Here is a 19,345-nt window from a genome sequence, read left to right as displayed (position 1 = left end):
GGTCTGGGGACTAGAAGTCAGATGACAAGAAATTATGTCATCCTGCAAGCTAGCCCAGCAGTAATATTTGAGATATTAATTTGAGAAGTCTCTTAATGAGACAGTGCATTCTGTATTCTGTCTTGGACCTGACAACAACTAGAAGATCCATTCACCACATATGCCTTGCTCTAATGAATTAAGTTTCTAGGAAATAGTAAATCTATTAGAAATAGTCAGGAATATAGCAAAGCTTAGTTTAGATAGTTTTCTTTCTTTATTTGAGACTGTCCTGCAATGTTGTTTTAAATATTTTCTGTGGTTTTAAATTCTGATGTCACTGTGAATACATATATATATTTAGTATTGTCTTGTTCTTTTATTATTTGTTAGTAAATATATTTACACATTTCATTGTGGGTGATCTGTGTAGGGATATCTAAGTTTTGAGAGGACTTGCATCTTTATTTGATGACACTGTGTTGGTCACTCCTAATAGCCTTGCTCTTGGTCAAACTACCATTTGTATTAATATTAATATTACATGGTAAGACTGGACACTGTTTGTTAAGGGGCTTAAAGTAGCTGATAAGGAGTGACTGGTGGCAGTAGAAACTACCTTATAGTCTAGGCAGAAAGGGGCATAGCTAGTAAACCTGTGCCAGCCTTTCCCAGGTATGTGTGTAAAGCAAACCTCAAAAGTATGTGTGTCAATTACTTGGGCAGGGACACGATGCAATGGTTGGACAAAGAGGCTGCTAGGAGTCTTGGCTTGGTCACTCAGCTGAGATCTCAACTCTATAGCTGTGCCAGTGGGTTCTTATTGGGGATCTGGAGAAAGAAGGAGAAACCTGACCCAGAGTGACTGTCTCTGTGTGCTCTTAAGGTAAATTGCACTTCATGAAAGAGCTGCATCTGGAAATACTGTGTGTGTAACTGACATCATCCCAGTGAACGTCCCCCACTGGTGCCAGTGGTGAGGATTGAGGCTCCTTGATTAATGGCCCAGTGGTGGGTCATCACATATTGATTGGCAGTGGTGGGATACCCAAATCACATATTGATTGGCAGTGGTGGGATCACCACATCGCATATTAATTGAAATTCAGTGGTGTGGATATTGAACTGCTGTAGCCTGTAAACAATGGTCACTAAAGAAGGTGTTTGTACTCTCAATCAGCCACACTGTAGACATTCAGAATTTCATATCACAATAGTTTTATTCATTTTTTGTTAGCATAGTTAGTCAGGGAGAGCAGGCAAGGATGTCAGCAGAGGATTATGGCAAGCTGAGAAGGAAACAGTTGGCTGAGATGTGCCACGCCAAAGGACTGGTGCATGCCAACCTGACTAAAGTGGAAATGATTGCAGTCTTAGTCACAGCTGCATCACAGACCAGCAACCAGCAAGACTGCCAAACTGGCCTTGGGGATGTACAACTTTCAGAAAATGGACAGTTCAGCTTTGCCTCACAGGACTTAAAAATCCATCTGGAGTTAAACAGACTTGAACTAGAGGCCAGACTGTTGAAACTAGAATCAGCAAAGAGACTGCAGCCTTTGGACGCTGAAGAAAAGGAAAAATAGATGGCATTAGAATGAATTAATTACTGGTGTTGAAAGCATGAAGAAATGAAATTGTTTTATGACTTCTAGCATCTGCTAGAGATCTGAGCAGAAGCCCTTGTCTGTATATTTTTACAGGTAGATGCTAAATTCTACCAGCTTCATCAGTGGTTGTTTTGGCCTGGGGACTAGACGTCAGATGACAAGAAATTATGTCATCCTGCTAGCTAGTCCAGTAGTAATGTTTGAGATGTTAATTTGAGAAGTCTCCTTGTGAAACAGAGCATTCTGTATTCTGTCTTGGATCTGACAACAACTAGAAGATGCATTCACCACATCTGTTTGCTCTAATGAAGTAAGTTTCTAGGAAATAGTCATTCTATTAGATATAGTCGGGAATATAGCAAAGCTTAGTATAGATATTCTTCTTTATTTGAGATTGTCCTGCAATCTTGATTTAAATATTTCCTGTGGTTTTGAACTGTGATGTCACTGTGAATATATATATATATATATATATATATATATATATAGAGAGAGAGAGAGAGAGAGAGGAGTATTCTTTTATTATTTATTATTAAATATATTTGAACCTCTAATTGTGGGTGATCTGTGTAGGGATATCTAAGTTTTGAGAGTACTTGCATCTTTATTTGGTAACACTGTGTGGGCCACTCCTAATAGCCTTGCTTTTGGTCAAACTACCATTTGTATTAATATTAATATTACACAGTACGATTGGACACCATTTGTTAAGGTCCTTAAAGTAGCTGATAAGGAGTGACTGGTGGCAGTAGAAACTACCTTATAGTCTGGGCAGAAAGAGGAATAGCTAGTAAACCTGTGCCAGCCTTTCCCAGGTGTGTGTGTGTGTGTGTGTGTGTGTGTGTGTGTGTGTGTGTATATCAAACCTCAAAAGTGTGTGTGTCAGTTACTTAGGCAGGGACATGAAGCACTGGTTGGACAGAGAGGCTGCTAGGGGTCTTGGTTTGGTCATTCAGCTGAGATCTCAACACTATAGTTGTGGCAGTGGGGGCCTTACTGGGGATCTGGAGCAAGAGGGAGAAACCTGCCCGGACTGACTGTTGTCTCTGTGTGCTCTTAAGGCAAATTGCACTTGATGAAAGAGCTGCATCTGGAAATACTGGGTGTGTACCTGACATGATCCCAGTGAACATCCCCTCACTGGTGCCAGTGGTGAGGATTGAGGCTCCTTGAGTACTGGTCCAGTGGTGGGTCATCACATTTTGGTTGGCAGTGGTGGGATAGCCACATCACATATTGGTTGGCAGTGGCGGGAGCACCACATCACATATTAAATGGGATTCAGTGGTGTGGATATTGAACTGCTGTAACCTGTAAAGAGTGGTCACTAAAGAAGGTGTATGTACTCTCAAGCAGCCACACAGTAGACATCCAGAGTTTTATATTACAATAATTTTATTCATTTTTGTTAGCATAGTTAGAGAGAGGAGTTAAGGATGTCAGCAGAGGATTATGGCAAGCTGACAAGGAACCAGTTGGCTGAGATGTGCCAAGCCAAAGGACTGGTGCATGCCAACCTGCCTAAAGTGGAAATGATTGCAGCCTTAGTCACAGCTGCATCACAGACCAGCAACCAGCAAGACAGCTGAACTGGCCTTGGGGATGTACAACTCTCAGAAAATGGACAGTTCATCTTTGCCTCAGATGACTTAAAAATCCATCTGGAGTTAAAGAGACTTGAACTGGAAGACAGACAGGTGAAACTAGAATCAGCAAAGATACTGCAGTGTTTGGAGGCTGAAGAAAAGGAGAAACAGATGGCATCAGAACAAATTAATTACTAGTGCTGAAAGCATGAAGGAATGCAATAGAAGTCAGATGACAAGAAATGATGGCATTCTGCTAGCTAGCCCAGCAGTAATATTTGAGATACATATGGAAAGTCTCTTAGTGAGACAGAGAATTCTGCATTCTGTTCTTGGACCTGACTACAACCAGAAGATCCATTCACCATATCTGGGTTGCACTAACGAAGTAAGTTTCTAGGGAGTAGTAATTCTCTTAGATATAGTCAAGAATATAGCAAAGCTTTGTTTAGATACTTTTCTTTATTTATTTGAGACTGTCCTGCAATATTGTTTTAAATATTTCCTGTGGTTTTGAACTCTGATGTCACTGTGAATATATATATTTAGTACTGTCTTGTCCTTTTATTAATTTTATATATATATATATATATATATATATATATATATATATATATATATAGTTAATCCTTACACTGCGGCTGATCTGTGTAGAGATATTTAAGTTTTGAGAGTACTATTATATACAAATACAACTTACAGCATCTAGAACTCCCATGGCTTCTGGAAGCTTTGCAGCTCCAGACCCCCAACACTGCTGTTATTCCAGAGTAGTTTCAGTCAGTTAGGGTGTCTTGAAAGGATCTCAGTGGAAAAACAAAAGTTGAAGAGAAAGACTCAATTTCTTCCCTTAGTGACTATCTTTGTTTAGGCCATTACTGCATGAAAAAGTTGTTTAAACATGTAAAATGCACCTCAGATTATCTAGAAATCTCATGGCCCCCAGACACCGAGCTTAATTCAGTTATTTTCCCCAGTTACTACACTGTAGTTTTGGTCAGTTGGGCGCGTTACAAAGATCCAAGGAAAAACAACACTGAAAAGCAAGTCTGAATTGCTTCTTTAATCATGTGTTTTGTTCAAGACATTATTGAATGTAAAGCTTGTTTATAAAAATAATAAATAAATAAACACCTGTAAAATGCACTACATTAAAACATCTAGAAACGTCCATGGCTTCCTGAAGCTGCTAGGCCCCAGCTTAATACAGTTATTTCCTACACAGTTCTCAGAGAGCAGTCTTGCCTACTTAAAATATTTTGAATGAGTGGACAAATGCAGAAAAAAAAACAGAAGAGTAGGTCAAGCTGGGAAGAAAAGGAAGAAAAAAGTAATCTGGATAGTACAGGTAGGCCAAGATGAGAAAGCACCATGTGTTGCCTACCACTTCTGGCCTGCCTAGTGACAGCTGACCTGAGGCTGGCCTGGGTAAGAGTATTTTGACTGGCGGCAGAAGAACTTCTGGGTAGTTGCATCCATACATCCCTTTTATGCCCTGCGTTCTGTGCACTGAGCATAAATGTGACATACGGCAAACAAGATCCTTTTCAGGCTTATCTATACTGGCCAAAAGATGGGCTGCCCAGGGAGGGATACCCCTTCTTTAAGAAATACTGCAACAGTGATACAGAATGACATCATCAGTAAATCTAAGAGGAACAGAGCTAAATCTTAGGGCCTTGATAGAGTTCTGGGTTGTTTTTGTTGTTGTTTTTCTTTTGGCTTTTCCCGGTTAGGGGTCGCCACAGTTGAACTCCGGTCCACTAATGATTGGTAGTCAATTTTTACGGTGCCGAGGTGCCAGCCTGACACCCAACCTTCAACGAAGGCCCGCCCATTCACGCATGTCTTTCAAACGCCACTCGACTGCGGGGAGGACATGCAGACTCCACACAGAAGGCTCTCCAGCTGAGAATCGAACGGGAGAACCTCTTGCTGTGAGGCGACAACGCTACCGCTGCACCACTGCTTCTTGACAGAGTTATGGGTATGGTACCCATATTCCACCAATGCACCTTTCAGTGCAAGAAATCTGGCCAAATCCTAAAATATTTGGAGAGGGGTCAAAAAGATTTAAACATTACTCTTATAAACCCGGAAAGCTGTCAGAATAACAGGATTTCTGTTAGCATGCATTTTCTGAAGCATATGAAATCTGAAACTCAAATGTGTCATTGTTTAGTATAGTAACTTCATTCTTCACTGATTTGCTAGAAAACCACATTTTTGAAGAACAGATCAAAATAGGAATACAAAATCCAAACATTCTGCAAAAACTTAGACCGTTCAGAGAGATGCCCTGCACTCTTCCCCATTAGGGTTACCACCTGTCTCACTTTGCGAGGGACAGTCCCTCTTTTGGGCGGTTGTGCCCTGCAAAAAAATTGAAAAAATGGCAAATATCCTGAGATTTTAGGACAAAAATATTTCCTATATTTTATGTAATAGTTGCATAAAACAGTTATCCTGTATCTGAAATAGCTAAATGTTATAAGAAACAGAATAAGCAACTAAAATTCTACAAGAATAAGCTTTATTTAGGCAAAAAAGTGAAGTTCTGTCATTTGCACTGGCCTTGAGTATGTTTCGCCCTACAAAATCTGACATTTGTTCCCAAAATATCCCACTTTGGGCATTTGAAAAGGTGGCAACCCTATTCCCCATGTACCCCAAAGCTGCACACTTTGAACCTGGATGTTTTCTGAAGAACCAGTTACAGGTTTACCATACACTACTGAAGGATTATCCAACACCAAAACGTACTCTACTCACAAAGTTCTCCCCAGTGCACTTCTAAAGAGAAGTTAGCAACCACCTGTCGATAACGTGTTTTCACAGTTGGAACGGGTACCTTGGTAACCCACTGCTGATGTTGGAAGTGGCGTCACGATCCAGAAACTTTTGTTGGAATAACTTCCGGTATGGTCACCGTGCGCGATTAGTACTTATTCCTCTGTACAATACTGGAAATTTGTATACAGGTTTGCAAGGACGGTGAATGGTACGGGGTGTAATAAAAGTCCGAGAGGGAGTGAAGTCTTTGGTGATTTGAAGGAGGTTAAGAGAAGATTAGTGTTACAGCGCGCAACTTTGCTATGTTTTAGTTATTTTTAAAATTTACTCTTCGGGCACACAACCGATTTATCAAGATTTGTTTTAAACTATAAAAGTCTGGATTTATCTTTGTTTGTAGTTCATTGTTGCTGTCCCTAATCTCTGAAAGGGCTCTCAGTTTGAGGACATGCTCCAGCGTTAACGGTAGTTGAGGTTACTACCATGAAACTTTGTACGGGACGTGTGGATCTGTTCGTTGGAATGGAGATTTGGGTGATCGCACTGAGTGTATTGCAGGTGGTGCGGGGTCACAGTCAGTTTACTTGTGAACCTATCACTGTACCTAGATGCTTAGGATTGGCATACAATAATACATACTTTCCAAATATAATGGGACACTATGACCAGAACATGGCAGCGGTTAAAATGGAGGTATGATTTATTTTTTTATATAAAGTAATGACTTAATGTATATGGTCTGAACGTTAATTTAACAGGTGTGCGTGCGGTTAAAATGGAGGTATGATTTATTTTTTTATATAAAGTAATGACTTAATGTATATGGTCTGAACGTTAATTTAACAGGTGTGCGTCTCCGAGAGGAAGATTAAGGTAGACGGTCAAATAATATTTCTAAGAAAGCAGTGAGTTGTCAAACGCCATATAGTGGAGATCTTAAAAATTCGGGGATGTTATTAAGTGGGATCTCCTCTTTGGGGATGGAAAAGATTACATGCTTGTAGGAACTAACTGTATTTGGTGTAGTAAAACTGGGCGTTTTGTTTGCATTGCATTTTCTGCTGATGTCTGAGGTATTTGAGCAGGAACTGAGAGTCTGCAGTTTTGACAGGAATTTAGAGAATTACTTTAGTTGTAAAGTGTTTTTCCGGTCCTAGGATTTGTAGAGTGCCGGCCAGCCTGCCCAACCTGGTAGCACTCATTAGACTGGCATTACACAGCGCTGGTATTAGTTTACATTTGCTGTCTGCTGACCTTGATGATCTTCTCGAGATGGTGTGCATTGTTGTCATTTTGTTAAGTAAAACAGAAGGCCTAACCATTAAAATAAATTGATGGTTTTTGACTAGCTTTCGCAGCGCCCCTTGTTTGGCTTGTATTCATATTTACACAGTAATTTTGAAAGTTCATTCTGTCTGTACTGTTGAATAGCTGACTTGAGAAAATTGTTATTTAAGCAGACCTTCCAGAAGAATAGATGTGCTTTAGGAACATGTTGTGTGCCTGCTTTGAGCCTTTGTACACCTGTTTTAATGTTATGCCCTGAAATGAAAGGTCCATGTAAACTTTTAGTAGGCTGGTGTACCCAGTAGAGAGATTAATGCATCTAATAGGTGAGAATGTCTCCATGCAAACTTTTAGTAGGCTGGTGTACCCAGTAGAGAGATTAATGCATCTAATAGGTGAGAATGTATAGTGCTGTAAAAGTATGATAATATATAGTGTTATCAGAGTTCTACAGTTTTGTTGTGGTTGTTGTTAACGGGTGTAGAATACCAGTCCATGTGGATAATTTTCAAGTTCTGTCTGGGAAAGACAGCATAGATATAAAAATTAAATGGAAAAACTGGTATGATAAAGATGAAATCTATATGCAAAGGTAAGTAAGTGTGTTTAGGTACTGTGGCATATTTTATAGTTGCATGCATAGCTCTCAACCATCCATCTCCAAATTGAGAAGCATTTCATCTTATGAGGAACATTTACTAATGGATTACTAACCACTTCACTTTAGCTTGTTTAAAATGTGCTGTTTTTTACTTGTGAAAAGTTCTTTTGATTAAATAGCTTGATTCAGTTCTCGGTACTTTTCCGTTATTGGGGCAACACTTCAAACGCCATTAGAACATTATGTTATACGAGTTGTGGCGAGATACACATAGAAAAGGCCTAACTACATGAATGCCTGTTGTCTATTACCCTGGCTTCTATAGCGTCAACATTTCAAATGCTTGCTATGCCACAAAACCCTGTTCTCGATATCCAATACAGTTCTTTATAGTAAAAGTTGTTGTTGTTGGGTCTTTCGGCTTATCCCGGTTAGGGATCGCCACAGCGGAACTCCGTACCGCTAATGTTTGGTAGTGGATTTTTACGTGCCGAGTTACCAGCCCTGACGCACAACCTTAAACGAAGGCACGCCCACACAGAAGACGCGCCTCTAGCTGAGAATCGAACGGGACAACGCTACCGCAGCACCACCACCGCGGGCAGTTCTTTATAGTACAAGTGAGCCGAGCATTTAAAGAAAAAAAAAACGTAGTCCTGTTACTGAAAAAAAAAAAAGCCCTCCAGGAAGAGCAGGTGTACAAAAGGGGGCATTTCAATGCTTTCACCTGTCTGTGCAAAAATAATTACTTACAGATGCCCCCTCTCCCCCCTCACTTGACCGCAATCCTTGACCTGTAGAGCTCGACCATATAGCTGCTTAGTTACTGAAAGCAGCTGTGACAGTATTGCGTGCGGCTACCACCGCATTACAAATGTTTAATTCACTAAACACACCAAGCAGCAAATAATCGGCGTTTATTTCCTGAACAAGAACCACCACAGAACTGTAATGATTGACACTAGCAACTCATACGAATACTGGCTAGTATACCACAAACTGATGAAAACTAAGTGATTTTGCATCCTAATGTACCGGAAGAATGAAACATTCTTCTAAAGACAGGGGAAGTGAATAAACGGGGTCTGTACCACGCTGCTTTTTCAGAGCAATAAAAATCAGGAGTAGTGCCTGCCTATTATGATCCTCATCCATTTAACAAACAATTTTACTGGGCTCCGGACAAAATGCAAATCAAGTTAGGACCATGCCTCATAGCCTGTTTGTGCAAGAAATCTGAACAAAGCCTAAAATAATTTGGGGGGAGGGGGGAAAGGGTCAAAATACGACTTATAAAAAGAAGTTATGTCTTGCCATAATGTTCCATCTGTATTGTTGATCCTCATCCACTCATTACATATGGGTTACGGTTCCGATATCTGAACTGAGCCGGCCATATACCAAGCTCGCGCCAGCGATAAACTCTCGAGCTAAGCAATCTCTTACCCATAATCCCCCTCTCCCTGTTACCTCAGATTGAGTTTGCAAGTCAGAAAAAGGTAGAGGCTATCTCTGGTCAAATGACCTAAAGAGAAGGATGGTGAGATCCACTAGAAGCCATAGGAGGGAGGGTGGTAATGAGTGGACGAGGATCAACAATACAGATGGAACGTTATGGTAAGACGCAACTTCTTTATCTGATATTGTTAATCCTCGTCCACTTCCTTACGTATGGGACAGAGTCCCCAGCTACTTCTATTCCTCAGAGGCTTTCATGGAAGGACATTCCTGAGCACCATAGAACCAAAAGATGCTCTTTCCCTGGAGGCCAAGTCCAACTTGTAATGATTGATAAAGGTATGAGGAGTGGCCCAAGTTGCAGCTGCACAGATGTCATGTAAAGAAGCTCTGGCATGGAAGGCAGCAGAAGTTGCCACTGACCTTTGTTGAATGAGCCTTGATGGTAGTTGGCAAAGAAGTATTGTGTACTGAATAAATACAGGTCACAGTGTCTTAACCATCTAGCTAATGTGACCTTAGCAACAGCACATCCTAATCTAGATCCAGAAAAAGCCAAGAATAACTGGTCTGATTTACGGAAAGATTTAGTCCTTTGCAAATAGAAACGGAGTTGTCTGTGTACGTCTAGGGTATGTAGGCAGTACTCTCCCTCATTAGATTGATCAGGAAAAAACACTGGCAATTCAATGGTCTGATTAGTAGACATTTCAGAAATGACTTGACAACAAGGAAGGGTTAGTTCTTAAGGATACCATGTCTGGATGAAAAATCAAGTATGGACTCTTTGTACATAGGGCCTGAAGCTCAGAGATACGTCTGGCAGATGTAATAGTGACCAAAAACAAGGTCTTCCACGACAGATATTTGAGGTCGCATGAAGCAGCTGGTTTAAAAGGGGGCAATGTCAGAGCTTGAAGAACTAAAGATAAATCCCAAGGTTCATACTTGGGGGGAAAAAAACAAAACCAACTAATAAACCAAAAAGCAAGCTACGTAATCCTCCTCTATGCTGTCACTCCTGAAATAGAGTGAAAACGATACCAGGCAGCAGACTGGAACAAAGTGAAATACAAAATTAATCCAAAAGAGTTTATTTCTTAAGCGCTTTTCGTCTGCTACTAAAAGGCAGACTTCTTCAGAGTAAACTCATCAAGTTACACAGCTAATTTATAATAAAACCATGATTAGTTAATCATTATTAACGCACATTCATTACATATTTAAAGCAACAGTGACTGAAATACATTAAATGTTAAAAATCATGACAAGACTACATAAATAACATTAAAACATCTTGCTCTAAACATCATGTTTACTGACTAAGTCATATCAAAAAACATATATATAGAATAAAATATGCCAAAGTATGTATATTACAAAAAATTAATAAAACATTTTTGAAAAAATATATATATATATAATTATATATATATATGTATGAACTTAACAGTCCTTCTGAAGTCACAAATCTAAAACTCACATAACGGTAATATTGAAAGTGGTCACAATTATGCATTCCATTAATTTGATTTATATTCAAAATTGTTATGATAACTTGTTAATCTATAGCATTGTCTTATATTCTGAACATACCTTGGTAAATTAGTTAGGGATGTTATAGTATTGTAACATAACTATCTATTTAGACTAAGTATACACCCTATAGAACATGTTTCATTTAGCCCTGGAGGGTGATATGTTTCTAACCTGATTTGCCATCCCAATTCCAACGCTAGTAATTTTAGTGAGGTTGGACCACCTCTACTGTCTTGTTGCACTTGATCGATACCAATAAATTTAAATTGGTGATTTGGGTTCTCCAATACATGTTTTGCTAGTGCGTTTGTTGACTTTTGCTTCCTGATAGCATACTGATGTTCGTAGATTCTATCTTTGAATTTACGTTCGGTTTTCCCTACATACAATGATGTACAATTTTGGCATATAGCTAAATATACTATCTGTTTAGAATTACATGTGAATCTATATTTAAGTTTGAATTCACCTTTATTCGTTTTGAATCTGTTTGATTCTATAATAAACCTACAATAATTACAATTGTGGCATCTAAACATTCCTGGGGTCCTCACCAACGTAGATTTCATTTCGAACCAAGATTTAAGGTTCCTACCTCTTCTGTATGTCACTGAAGGGTTGGGTCCTAGTTTGTTCGATATGGTCGAGTCTACCCCAAATAGTTGCCAATTGTTCTTGATGATTTCCCACAAAGTGGTACTATCTACTGAAAATGTAGTAATAAATCTAGGAATTTCTGACGTGACTAATCTCCCAGGACTCACTGAACTTACCACTGTTACCATACTGTCTGTCGCTCTCATCTGTAGAAGTGGCACATAAAAATTGTTGTTCCTCTTGGTGGTGATCTCATCTATAAGTTCATTAAGTAGACTACAGGGATAACCCCTACTAAGAAACATAGTTTTAAGTGTGTTACATTCTTCTATGAAATCTCCTTCTCTACTATTAATTCTCGCTGCTCTAACCAGCTGTCCTTTCACTACTGCACGTTTTTGTTTGTAAGGGTGGCAGCTTGTGAAATGAAGTAGAGTGTTGGAATAAAGTGGTTTCCTATATATCCTTGAAGTAAAACAAGCCATATTCATGTCTTTAGTTAGGAGAATGTCTAAATATGCCACCTCAATACTACTGAACGAAAAGTCAGTGGAATTGTTCAAAAGTTCAATGAATGAATTGGCTTGTTGTTCATTCCCATTGAAAAGAATGAAGATATCATCCAAATACCGGGTGTAGTAGACCAATTGGTCAGAAAGTGTAGGATTGTTCAAGATGTAAAGATGTTCCCATTGTGCCATGACAAGATTGGCCACGCTAGCTCCATATGGAGAACCCATTCCTACTCCCACCTTCTGCAAATAAAAGTTGTCGCCAAACATGAAGTAATTCCTAGGTAGTGTGAGGTCAAGTAGTTCTGCTACCAATGAAATCTCATCACTCCTGGCCTCCCTAGCTCTTAACCTGTCGCAGACCCATTCAATGGCTATATCCAGGGGAATACTGGTATACAGATCTTTAACATCTATTGTCAGCAAGTTGTAATGTGCTTCAAAGTGTATTTCATTGATTTTAGATAGAAATGTCCATGAATCTTTACAGATCTGTGGCTCCATGGTGACATATTTCCTTAAGATATGGTCAACAACCTTTGCACAGGCATAGGTGGGTGAACCACGGCTATCTATAAGAGGACGCATGGGCGGGTTATTCATGTTCTTATGTATTTTTGGTATCCCGAATAAGAATGGAATCCTGGGATGAAGCGTGGTCATGTAAATGTACTGTTCTTGATCAATCCTACATTCAATATACATCTCTTCCAGTTGATCTTTGATTACTTGGTAGGCGGTATTGATTTCATTCCTAGAACTCAGAACATAGGCTTCAGTATCTAAAACTGATACCATACGTGTGAAGTAATCATTGTTGTCAAAGATTACAACTCCTCCGCCTTTATCGGGTTTGCATATACGTAGGTTGTTCATTTGAAGAAACCTGATGTTTCCTAGTTCTTCACTATTCCTGTGTGTTAACTTGGTATTACGGTTCTTTGTATGCCGCCTGATATCAAGCTCACACATTAATTCAAACATAACTAACAGTGGGTGTAATGGAGGGTTAAATGTACTGGAAACATGTAATTTGTTGTTATCCACCAAATAAGCTTCCCCTCCCATCATCAACCTGAAGTTAAGCTTCCGTGTGAAGAGCTTGACATCAATTAAAGCTTGAACTAAATCAAAATAGTGTTCAGGTACATAAGTTAAACCTTTAGCCATCAAATCCGCCATTTCAACTGAGATGTCAACACTAGTAAAATTGTAAACGTTGAAATCAACTCAACTCAGACTCTTCTGTCTCCAATATAGAGTCATGGTACCTGGGGGAATATATAATATCCACTAACGGTTGTTCCTCAACGGATAGTGGTGGTTCTGACGTTGGCGTTGTGCTTTGGGACGTTCCTAAAAATTCCCCTGTTCATGATGAAAATCCCGGCTATTTGTATTGTGTGATTGGTGGGAATCTGTGTTATTTTTATTCAACAACCTTTCACTCCTACGCAATTCATTGTGTGGCTCAGCTATCATATTGTCATGAAAAACAGTCTGTTCCTCACTCTCATATCTATTGCTATCGGGTGAACTGTTGTGATCATGAGGTACTACATTAGCTGAATGCATGTTAGCTCCATTCCCACGTATACTACCTCTGCCCTTCCAAACCTGGCTACTGTTGGGTTTAGGGTATGCAGAGCCTTCCTTATATGCTTTGGAATCCCTTTCGAGTTTCTTAGATTTAATGGCCTGCAATTTTACCAAGTATGTATCAATGTTCTTAAATAGTTTACTGTATTCAAAACTATAACTCTCAAATCTCATGTCAGTTTTTATCCTGTCATCAAGCATTATCGCTTCACTGTTCAGATGTTCAATTTGTAAAGCATAATGCTTGCACATAAGTTTCAATAGTTCAAAACCATGCCTATCATACATATTACACAATTCGACATGAAATTCAGAGTTGGCAATTAGTCCTGTAGGATATTGAAAGTGCCTTAAACCTTTAGGCACTATTTTCCTAGTTAGACATTCGTTAAAATATGCAATTTCGAGTTTTAGTTTTTTAATCTTAAGCAATGTGCTATCAAACTCTTTCAAATTACTTAAAAATTCTACATCAGCGTTCTCATTTACTGAATTCAAAGTCATTTGCTCGTTATTAAACGTAGGGTTATTGTTAATCCATTTAGAATAATTGGGTACAGTCTGCTTAGTACCACTCACCAATGCTGGTTCATACACATTATTTCCTGCTGCCCTTGACATGTTTACAGTTGGCGTATTCAAAGTAGACTGAACAGAAGTCCCTTTGTTCGGAATTTTGTCGCTGGATAAATCCTCTGTAATAATTGTAACAATGTCTCCTTGATGTAAAACCAGTGTACTAGGTGCACGCGACTGTGAAGAGTCTGGTTTGCCCAAAGTGAAGGTTGCTTGTGTTGTCTGTAAAAAGTCGTCGTCGGCTGGAATTCTCCTCTGCCTTACTTGGTTAGTACTACCTAACTCTACTACAGTCGTGACGTCCGGTGCTCCCAAACTTGCCTTGTGGTTGGTAGATCGCTGTTCAGCATAAAATCATATTTGAACTGTTGAAAGGCATAGAATTATCAGCAGTGGGACTCTCCGAAACATTAATAGTCACATTTTCTTTATCCAGAAATGTTCCTTGTAAAGGGCGATATTGTACAGGGATTGTGTCAAACCCAGGTTTCGTAATAGCGACTTTAGAGGTGTTATTGTAAATACAGTCAATGTTGTTAATTGGAAATGTATTGTTAGGTAATAAGATACTTTGTACTTTTTCCAACTTATCGATTCGTGTTAACACTGCCTCTAACTTACTCAGTAGTAAGTCGAGTGAGTAGTTCTTACTGTTCCGTTCATCTAGATTAGTAGTTATTGCTGGCTGGTTATCAGAAGGTGGTACCATCCTACCTTCTGAAGGTTGCATGGGTTCCCTGAAAGGGGGTTTCAGATGATTCACACCCTTTATGAAGGCTTTACATAACTTGTGAGACATGAGGGAGGAGTCTTGGACATTCTCATGGAAATTAGAGATCTCAGCCAAATGTACTCTAATGGTAGATGCTGACAGCCCCGATTTGAAATAGGGCGGTTAGATATTAGAGTACCATCAACACTGGTGTTGAAAAGGGATCAATTTCCTTATCTTTCAGCCAACAGGTAAATCTTTTCCATTTGCCTAGATAAGTCATTCTAGTGGAGGGCTTATGAGATGCAATAAGAATGTCCCGTACTTGTGAGGGAAGATCATTTTGTCTGGCAATCAAGGGAATTGGAGGAGCCAAGCTGTGAGCTTCAGACTGTGCAGGTTGGGGTGAATCAGATTCTGCAGATGGGAGATCAACTCCGAGGTTGGACGAAGAATCTATGGTTGATCTAGCAGGTGAGGCCACAGAAAGGGGAACCAAATCTGACGAGGCCAATATGGAGCAATAAGGATCACTTCGCTCTTCAATCAACGGGCTTTCTTCAGAAACTGGGGAATGAGGGGAGTGGGTGGGAAGGCATAAAGAAGACCCGAGGGCCAATCATGAACTAGAGCGCCCCTGGTGACTGTCCCGGAGGGGAAATCAGGGCAAAGTAGTTGCTGCATTTGAAGTTGGTCGGGGATGCAAGAGGTCACAGCACAGATGGCCCCAACGGTGGAAGATCTCTGCCATTATGAGAGGATTCAGGGACCACTCATGAGATTGAAGAATGCACCTGCTGAGTCTGCCTGCTATAACGTTGGAACTCCTGGGAATGTGCGTTGCTAGAAGAAAGCGGTTGATAGCCATTGCCCATTGCCATATCTTCATGGCTTCGGGTAGGATTTGGTTCCGCCCTGTTTGTTGATGTACCAGATAACGCCATGTTGTCTGATTGTATTGCATTTGTCCCCGACAGCAGCAAGGGATGGAATGCATGCAACGCCAGAAGCACCGCTCTCAGCTTTAAAACATTTATATGCAGATGGGCCTCCACTTCGGACCAAGTGCCTTGGACTGTCTGTCCCTGACATAGCCCTTCCCACCCCATCAGGGAGGCGTCCATGGTCACTGAAGCCTTGGGCTGCTGAGGGGAGTAGGGGTGAGACCATTGTGACGAGTTGTGGTTCAACCACCACTTTAGATCTTGTTTGCATCTCTGAGTTATGTGAATCTTGGCTGAAAGGGGAAGCTGAAGAGGATACCATTGGGTGAGCAGTAGCCATTGTAGAAGCCTCGTGAAACTTGGCTAAGGGGCCAATGGTGATGCAAGCTGCCATGGAGCCCAACAGCTGCAGGATTGAGTGAGCTGTGGACTTTTCCATTGAGAGAACTGGTAACAGTTGCTGTCTGATTCTTGATATTCTGTGTTCCGGTATGGACGCTCTGCAAGTTTTTGAGTCCAAAATGACCCCTATGAATTCTGTGGACTGAGAAGGGGTGAGATTGGATTTTTGCCAGTTTATTGTTTTGCCCAACTTTTCGATAGTATTGAGAGAGTATGCCAGGGCTTCCTCCAATAGGTGTCTGGTGGGGGCAGAGAGGAGCCAGTCGTCTAGATATGGAAAAACCTGAAAACCTTGAAGTCGTAGGTGAGCTGTGACAACTGCCATGCACTTTGTAAACACTCTGGGGGCAGTAGAGAGTCCAAAGGGCAGTACTCTGAACTGGTAATGACTGGTTCCCGCACAGAAGCGCAGGAATCTTCTTGATGGTCTGTCCACGCATCCCGAAGATCTGTCGAGCACATCCAATCGTCTTTTTCCAAGAGAGGAATGATGGACTGTATAGTGACCATCCAAAATTTTTGCACACTCACAAATTTGTTTAGCACACTGAGATCCAAAATTGGTCTCCAATTACCAGTTTTCTTTGACACCAAAAATAGTCTCGAGTAGAATCCGGATCCTATCTGGTCTGTTGGGACTACTTGGATGACTCTTTTGTTTAGCAGCTTTGTAATCTCTAGAGCTGCTTCTTCCCTTTGACTGGGTGGAACGTCGGGAAATCTTGATGGAGGGACAGGACAAAGTTCAAAGGGTCTCTTGTAACCTCTGGTTATTATCCTTTGTACCCAAGAATCACTGGTAATGGTTAGCCAGGCAGAAGGGTACAAAGAGAAACGTTCCCCCAACCACTTCCAGAGGAAAGGGGTTGGGCCGCTCTTCAGGAGCGCTGGTAGGATTGCCCGGAGAAGGAATCTCTGGAACCCTGATTATGTGGACCCCTCTGCCCCGAAAAGGGTGAAAGTGACTAAAATATTTTTAGAAAACTGAAAGAAAAGCGAGTCGCTAAATGTGATAAGGTAAGAGAGATCAGAAAATCAACTTTTCTGAGAGAAAAAGTCCTTTTTTTGAAATAAAAGGACGAAAAAGGTTTCGGTTAGCTCAAGAGCAACAGCCTGACACGACCTGATGGCAAAGCAGCAAACAAAATCTGAGGTAACAGGGAGAAGGGAATTATGGGTAAGAGATTGCTTAGCTCGAGAGTTTATCACTGGCGCAAGCTTGGTATATGGCCGGCTCGGTTCCGGTATCGGAACCGTAACCCATACGTAAGGAAGTGGACGAGGATTAACAATATCAGATCTTGTATTATTCTATCAGCTTTCTCAGTTTAAAAGAATAATATTAGGCAGTTAACCAGGGTAATGGACAACAGGCATCCATGCCGTTATACCTTTTGTATGTGTATCTCGCCGCAACTCTGTTGTAATGGCGTTAGAAGTGCTGCCCTGATAATGGAAAAGTGTCATGGTTATCACTTAGCAATTTTTTAACACTGAATGTGTGTGACTGATACTTTCAGTGTGAAACTTCAAGGAACATGTAGTTTTTATGAGTCTGCGTGAGGAACGTTCCGTGTAATGAGGTACACTTCAGAGGAATGGAATGGTTGCATGTATGACAAAGTAGTCATTTCTGAGTTAAGGTCAAGCCAAGCAGTGTTTATGTAGCAGAAATGCTATTCTAGAGAATCTTCTTTTTTTCCATTCTCCTGACCCTACCTAGTGGCTATCCTTGGTACTTCTGTATGGCCTGTTTGTCGCTGTGTGCAGAGGGAATGCCAAAGTCATTCATTCTCCATGCAGAGTCGAGCCTTATTATCTCCTTTATCTCTTAGAATCGAGAGTCTGGAATTGAGGTGGTTGCAAGGGAATGCCAAAGTCATTCATTCTCCATGCAGAGTCGAGCCTTATTATCTCCTTTATCTCTTAGAATCGAGAGTCTGGAATTGAGGTGGTTGCAAGTTGTCCTGAATGTGCACAATGTGGAGCCGCCTAGTGACCATTGTGATGCCATGTACATACTTATGTGTCTTGCAGCAGGTTTGAACTGCCTTACACCCCTGGGAAATGGGCAAGCCAGCACATGCCACTCACTCCCACTCCATTACTTGGCTCTTCCATCTTCCTTTGCTGCTACTAAAACACTTGGTGTCTGGGGTGTAACTCTGTTTGCTATAAAGTTAGACTAGCATTTGTATTGTAGAAAATAGTTTTGCAGTTTGACGTTATATAGGTGTTTAGAGTCTTCAAGAGGAAAAAGATAGACATGAGGCAGGGAAAGAAATTAGAAGGGAACAAGGTACGGTGTATTTTTTCACTTTACTGTTTAAAAGCTTGAAGCTATTTGCAGTTTTGCATGGTAGAATGACACCACAGAGTAAACAGAAAATGAAACTGTAGAAGTGAGATATTGTGAGTCATAATAAGGGAGTGCTTGGAAAAAGTGGAGTATTGGGAGTTGTAAAGGGAAATAGTGTAGCTTCATAAAGCTTAGCAAGCAGCAATGTGTAGATAGACGCAAGTCAGAGTTTTTTCTTCCTTTGGTATTATATGTTTTTAACGCACCATTTTCTCAAGCAGCAGCTAACATCAAACCCAAAAGAGCTGTTAAAAATGCAGTTCATGCTCTGCAGTAAATGCAGCAATGATCCTTTTTATAATGTTGCATTCATGTTCTTTAAGCCTGTCTCTGATTTTAAAAGCATATGTTTGTGTTTTAGACCTTAATCTCCTCTGTACCATGAACTGTAAAAATATTTCATTTCTTTAGCTATTGTAGTTGTATATGAAGAGGTTTTAGCATATTCATTGTCTATGGTGTGAAATTAGATTCATATTCCCTTTGGGAATTTCTCTTCAGCTGCTAAGACAAAGGTTTGCTTTCACAGTGTGGGAAACTGAATAGTTTGAGGCTGAGTCCATACTTCCTGAAGAGGAGTGACTTAAAATTGACTCTGACTGTAGAAATGCGAGATAAATAAATCAGTAACCCACCGTAAGGTATGGAACATGCTAGGATTTAGTTAACTGGGTATGTGGTTTATTTTATTGATTTCTGACTTAATCAGTAAATGCAAGCATAATTTGCACACTTAGTTGAATGCTCTTCATATGCGAGTACTAGGCTAGCCACTCTTGTGGGCCATTTTA

The 19,345-nt window shown here is 40.4% G+C and overlaps 1 protein-coding gene across 1 annotated transcript in view; it reads left to right on the top strand.

Moving 5' to 3' along the window:
• The first annotated feature begins 6,094 nt into the window (after positions 1 to 6,094).
• Positions 6,095 to 19,345, top strand: part of FZD6 (frizzled class receptor 6) — a 685,037-nt gene continuing 671,786 nt past the window's right edge. The window contains exon 1 of the mRNA XM_044065670.1: positions 6,095 to 6,661. Within this exon, the coding sequence (XP_043921605.1) occupies positions 6,452 to 6,661 (210 nt within the window). The 5' untranslated portion in view covers positions 6,095 to 6,451. The remainder of the gene's footprint in view (positions 6,662 to 19,345) is intronic.

Source organism: Protopterus annectens, chromosome 3.part0, assembly GCF_019279795.1.
Source record: "Protopterus annectens isolate FY-2018-M chromosome 3.part0, PAN1.0, whole genome shotgun sequence".
Taxonomy (NCBI): domain Eukaryota; kingdom Metazoa; phylum Chordata; order Ceratodontiformes; family Protopteridae; genus Protopterus; species Protopterus annectens.
The sequence above is the reverse complement of the archived record's forward strand: the minus strand, read 5'-3'. Positions and strand labels throughout refer to the sequence as shown.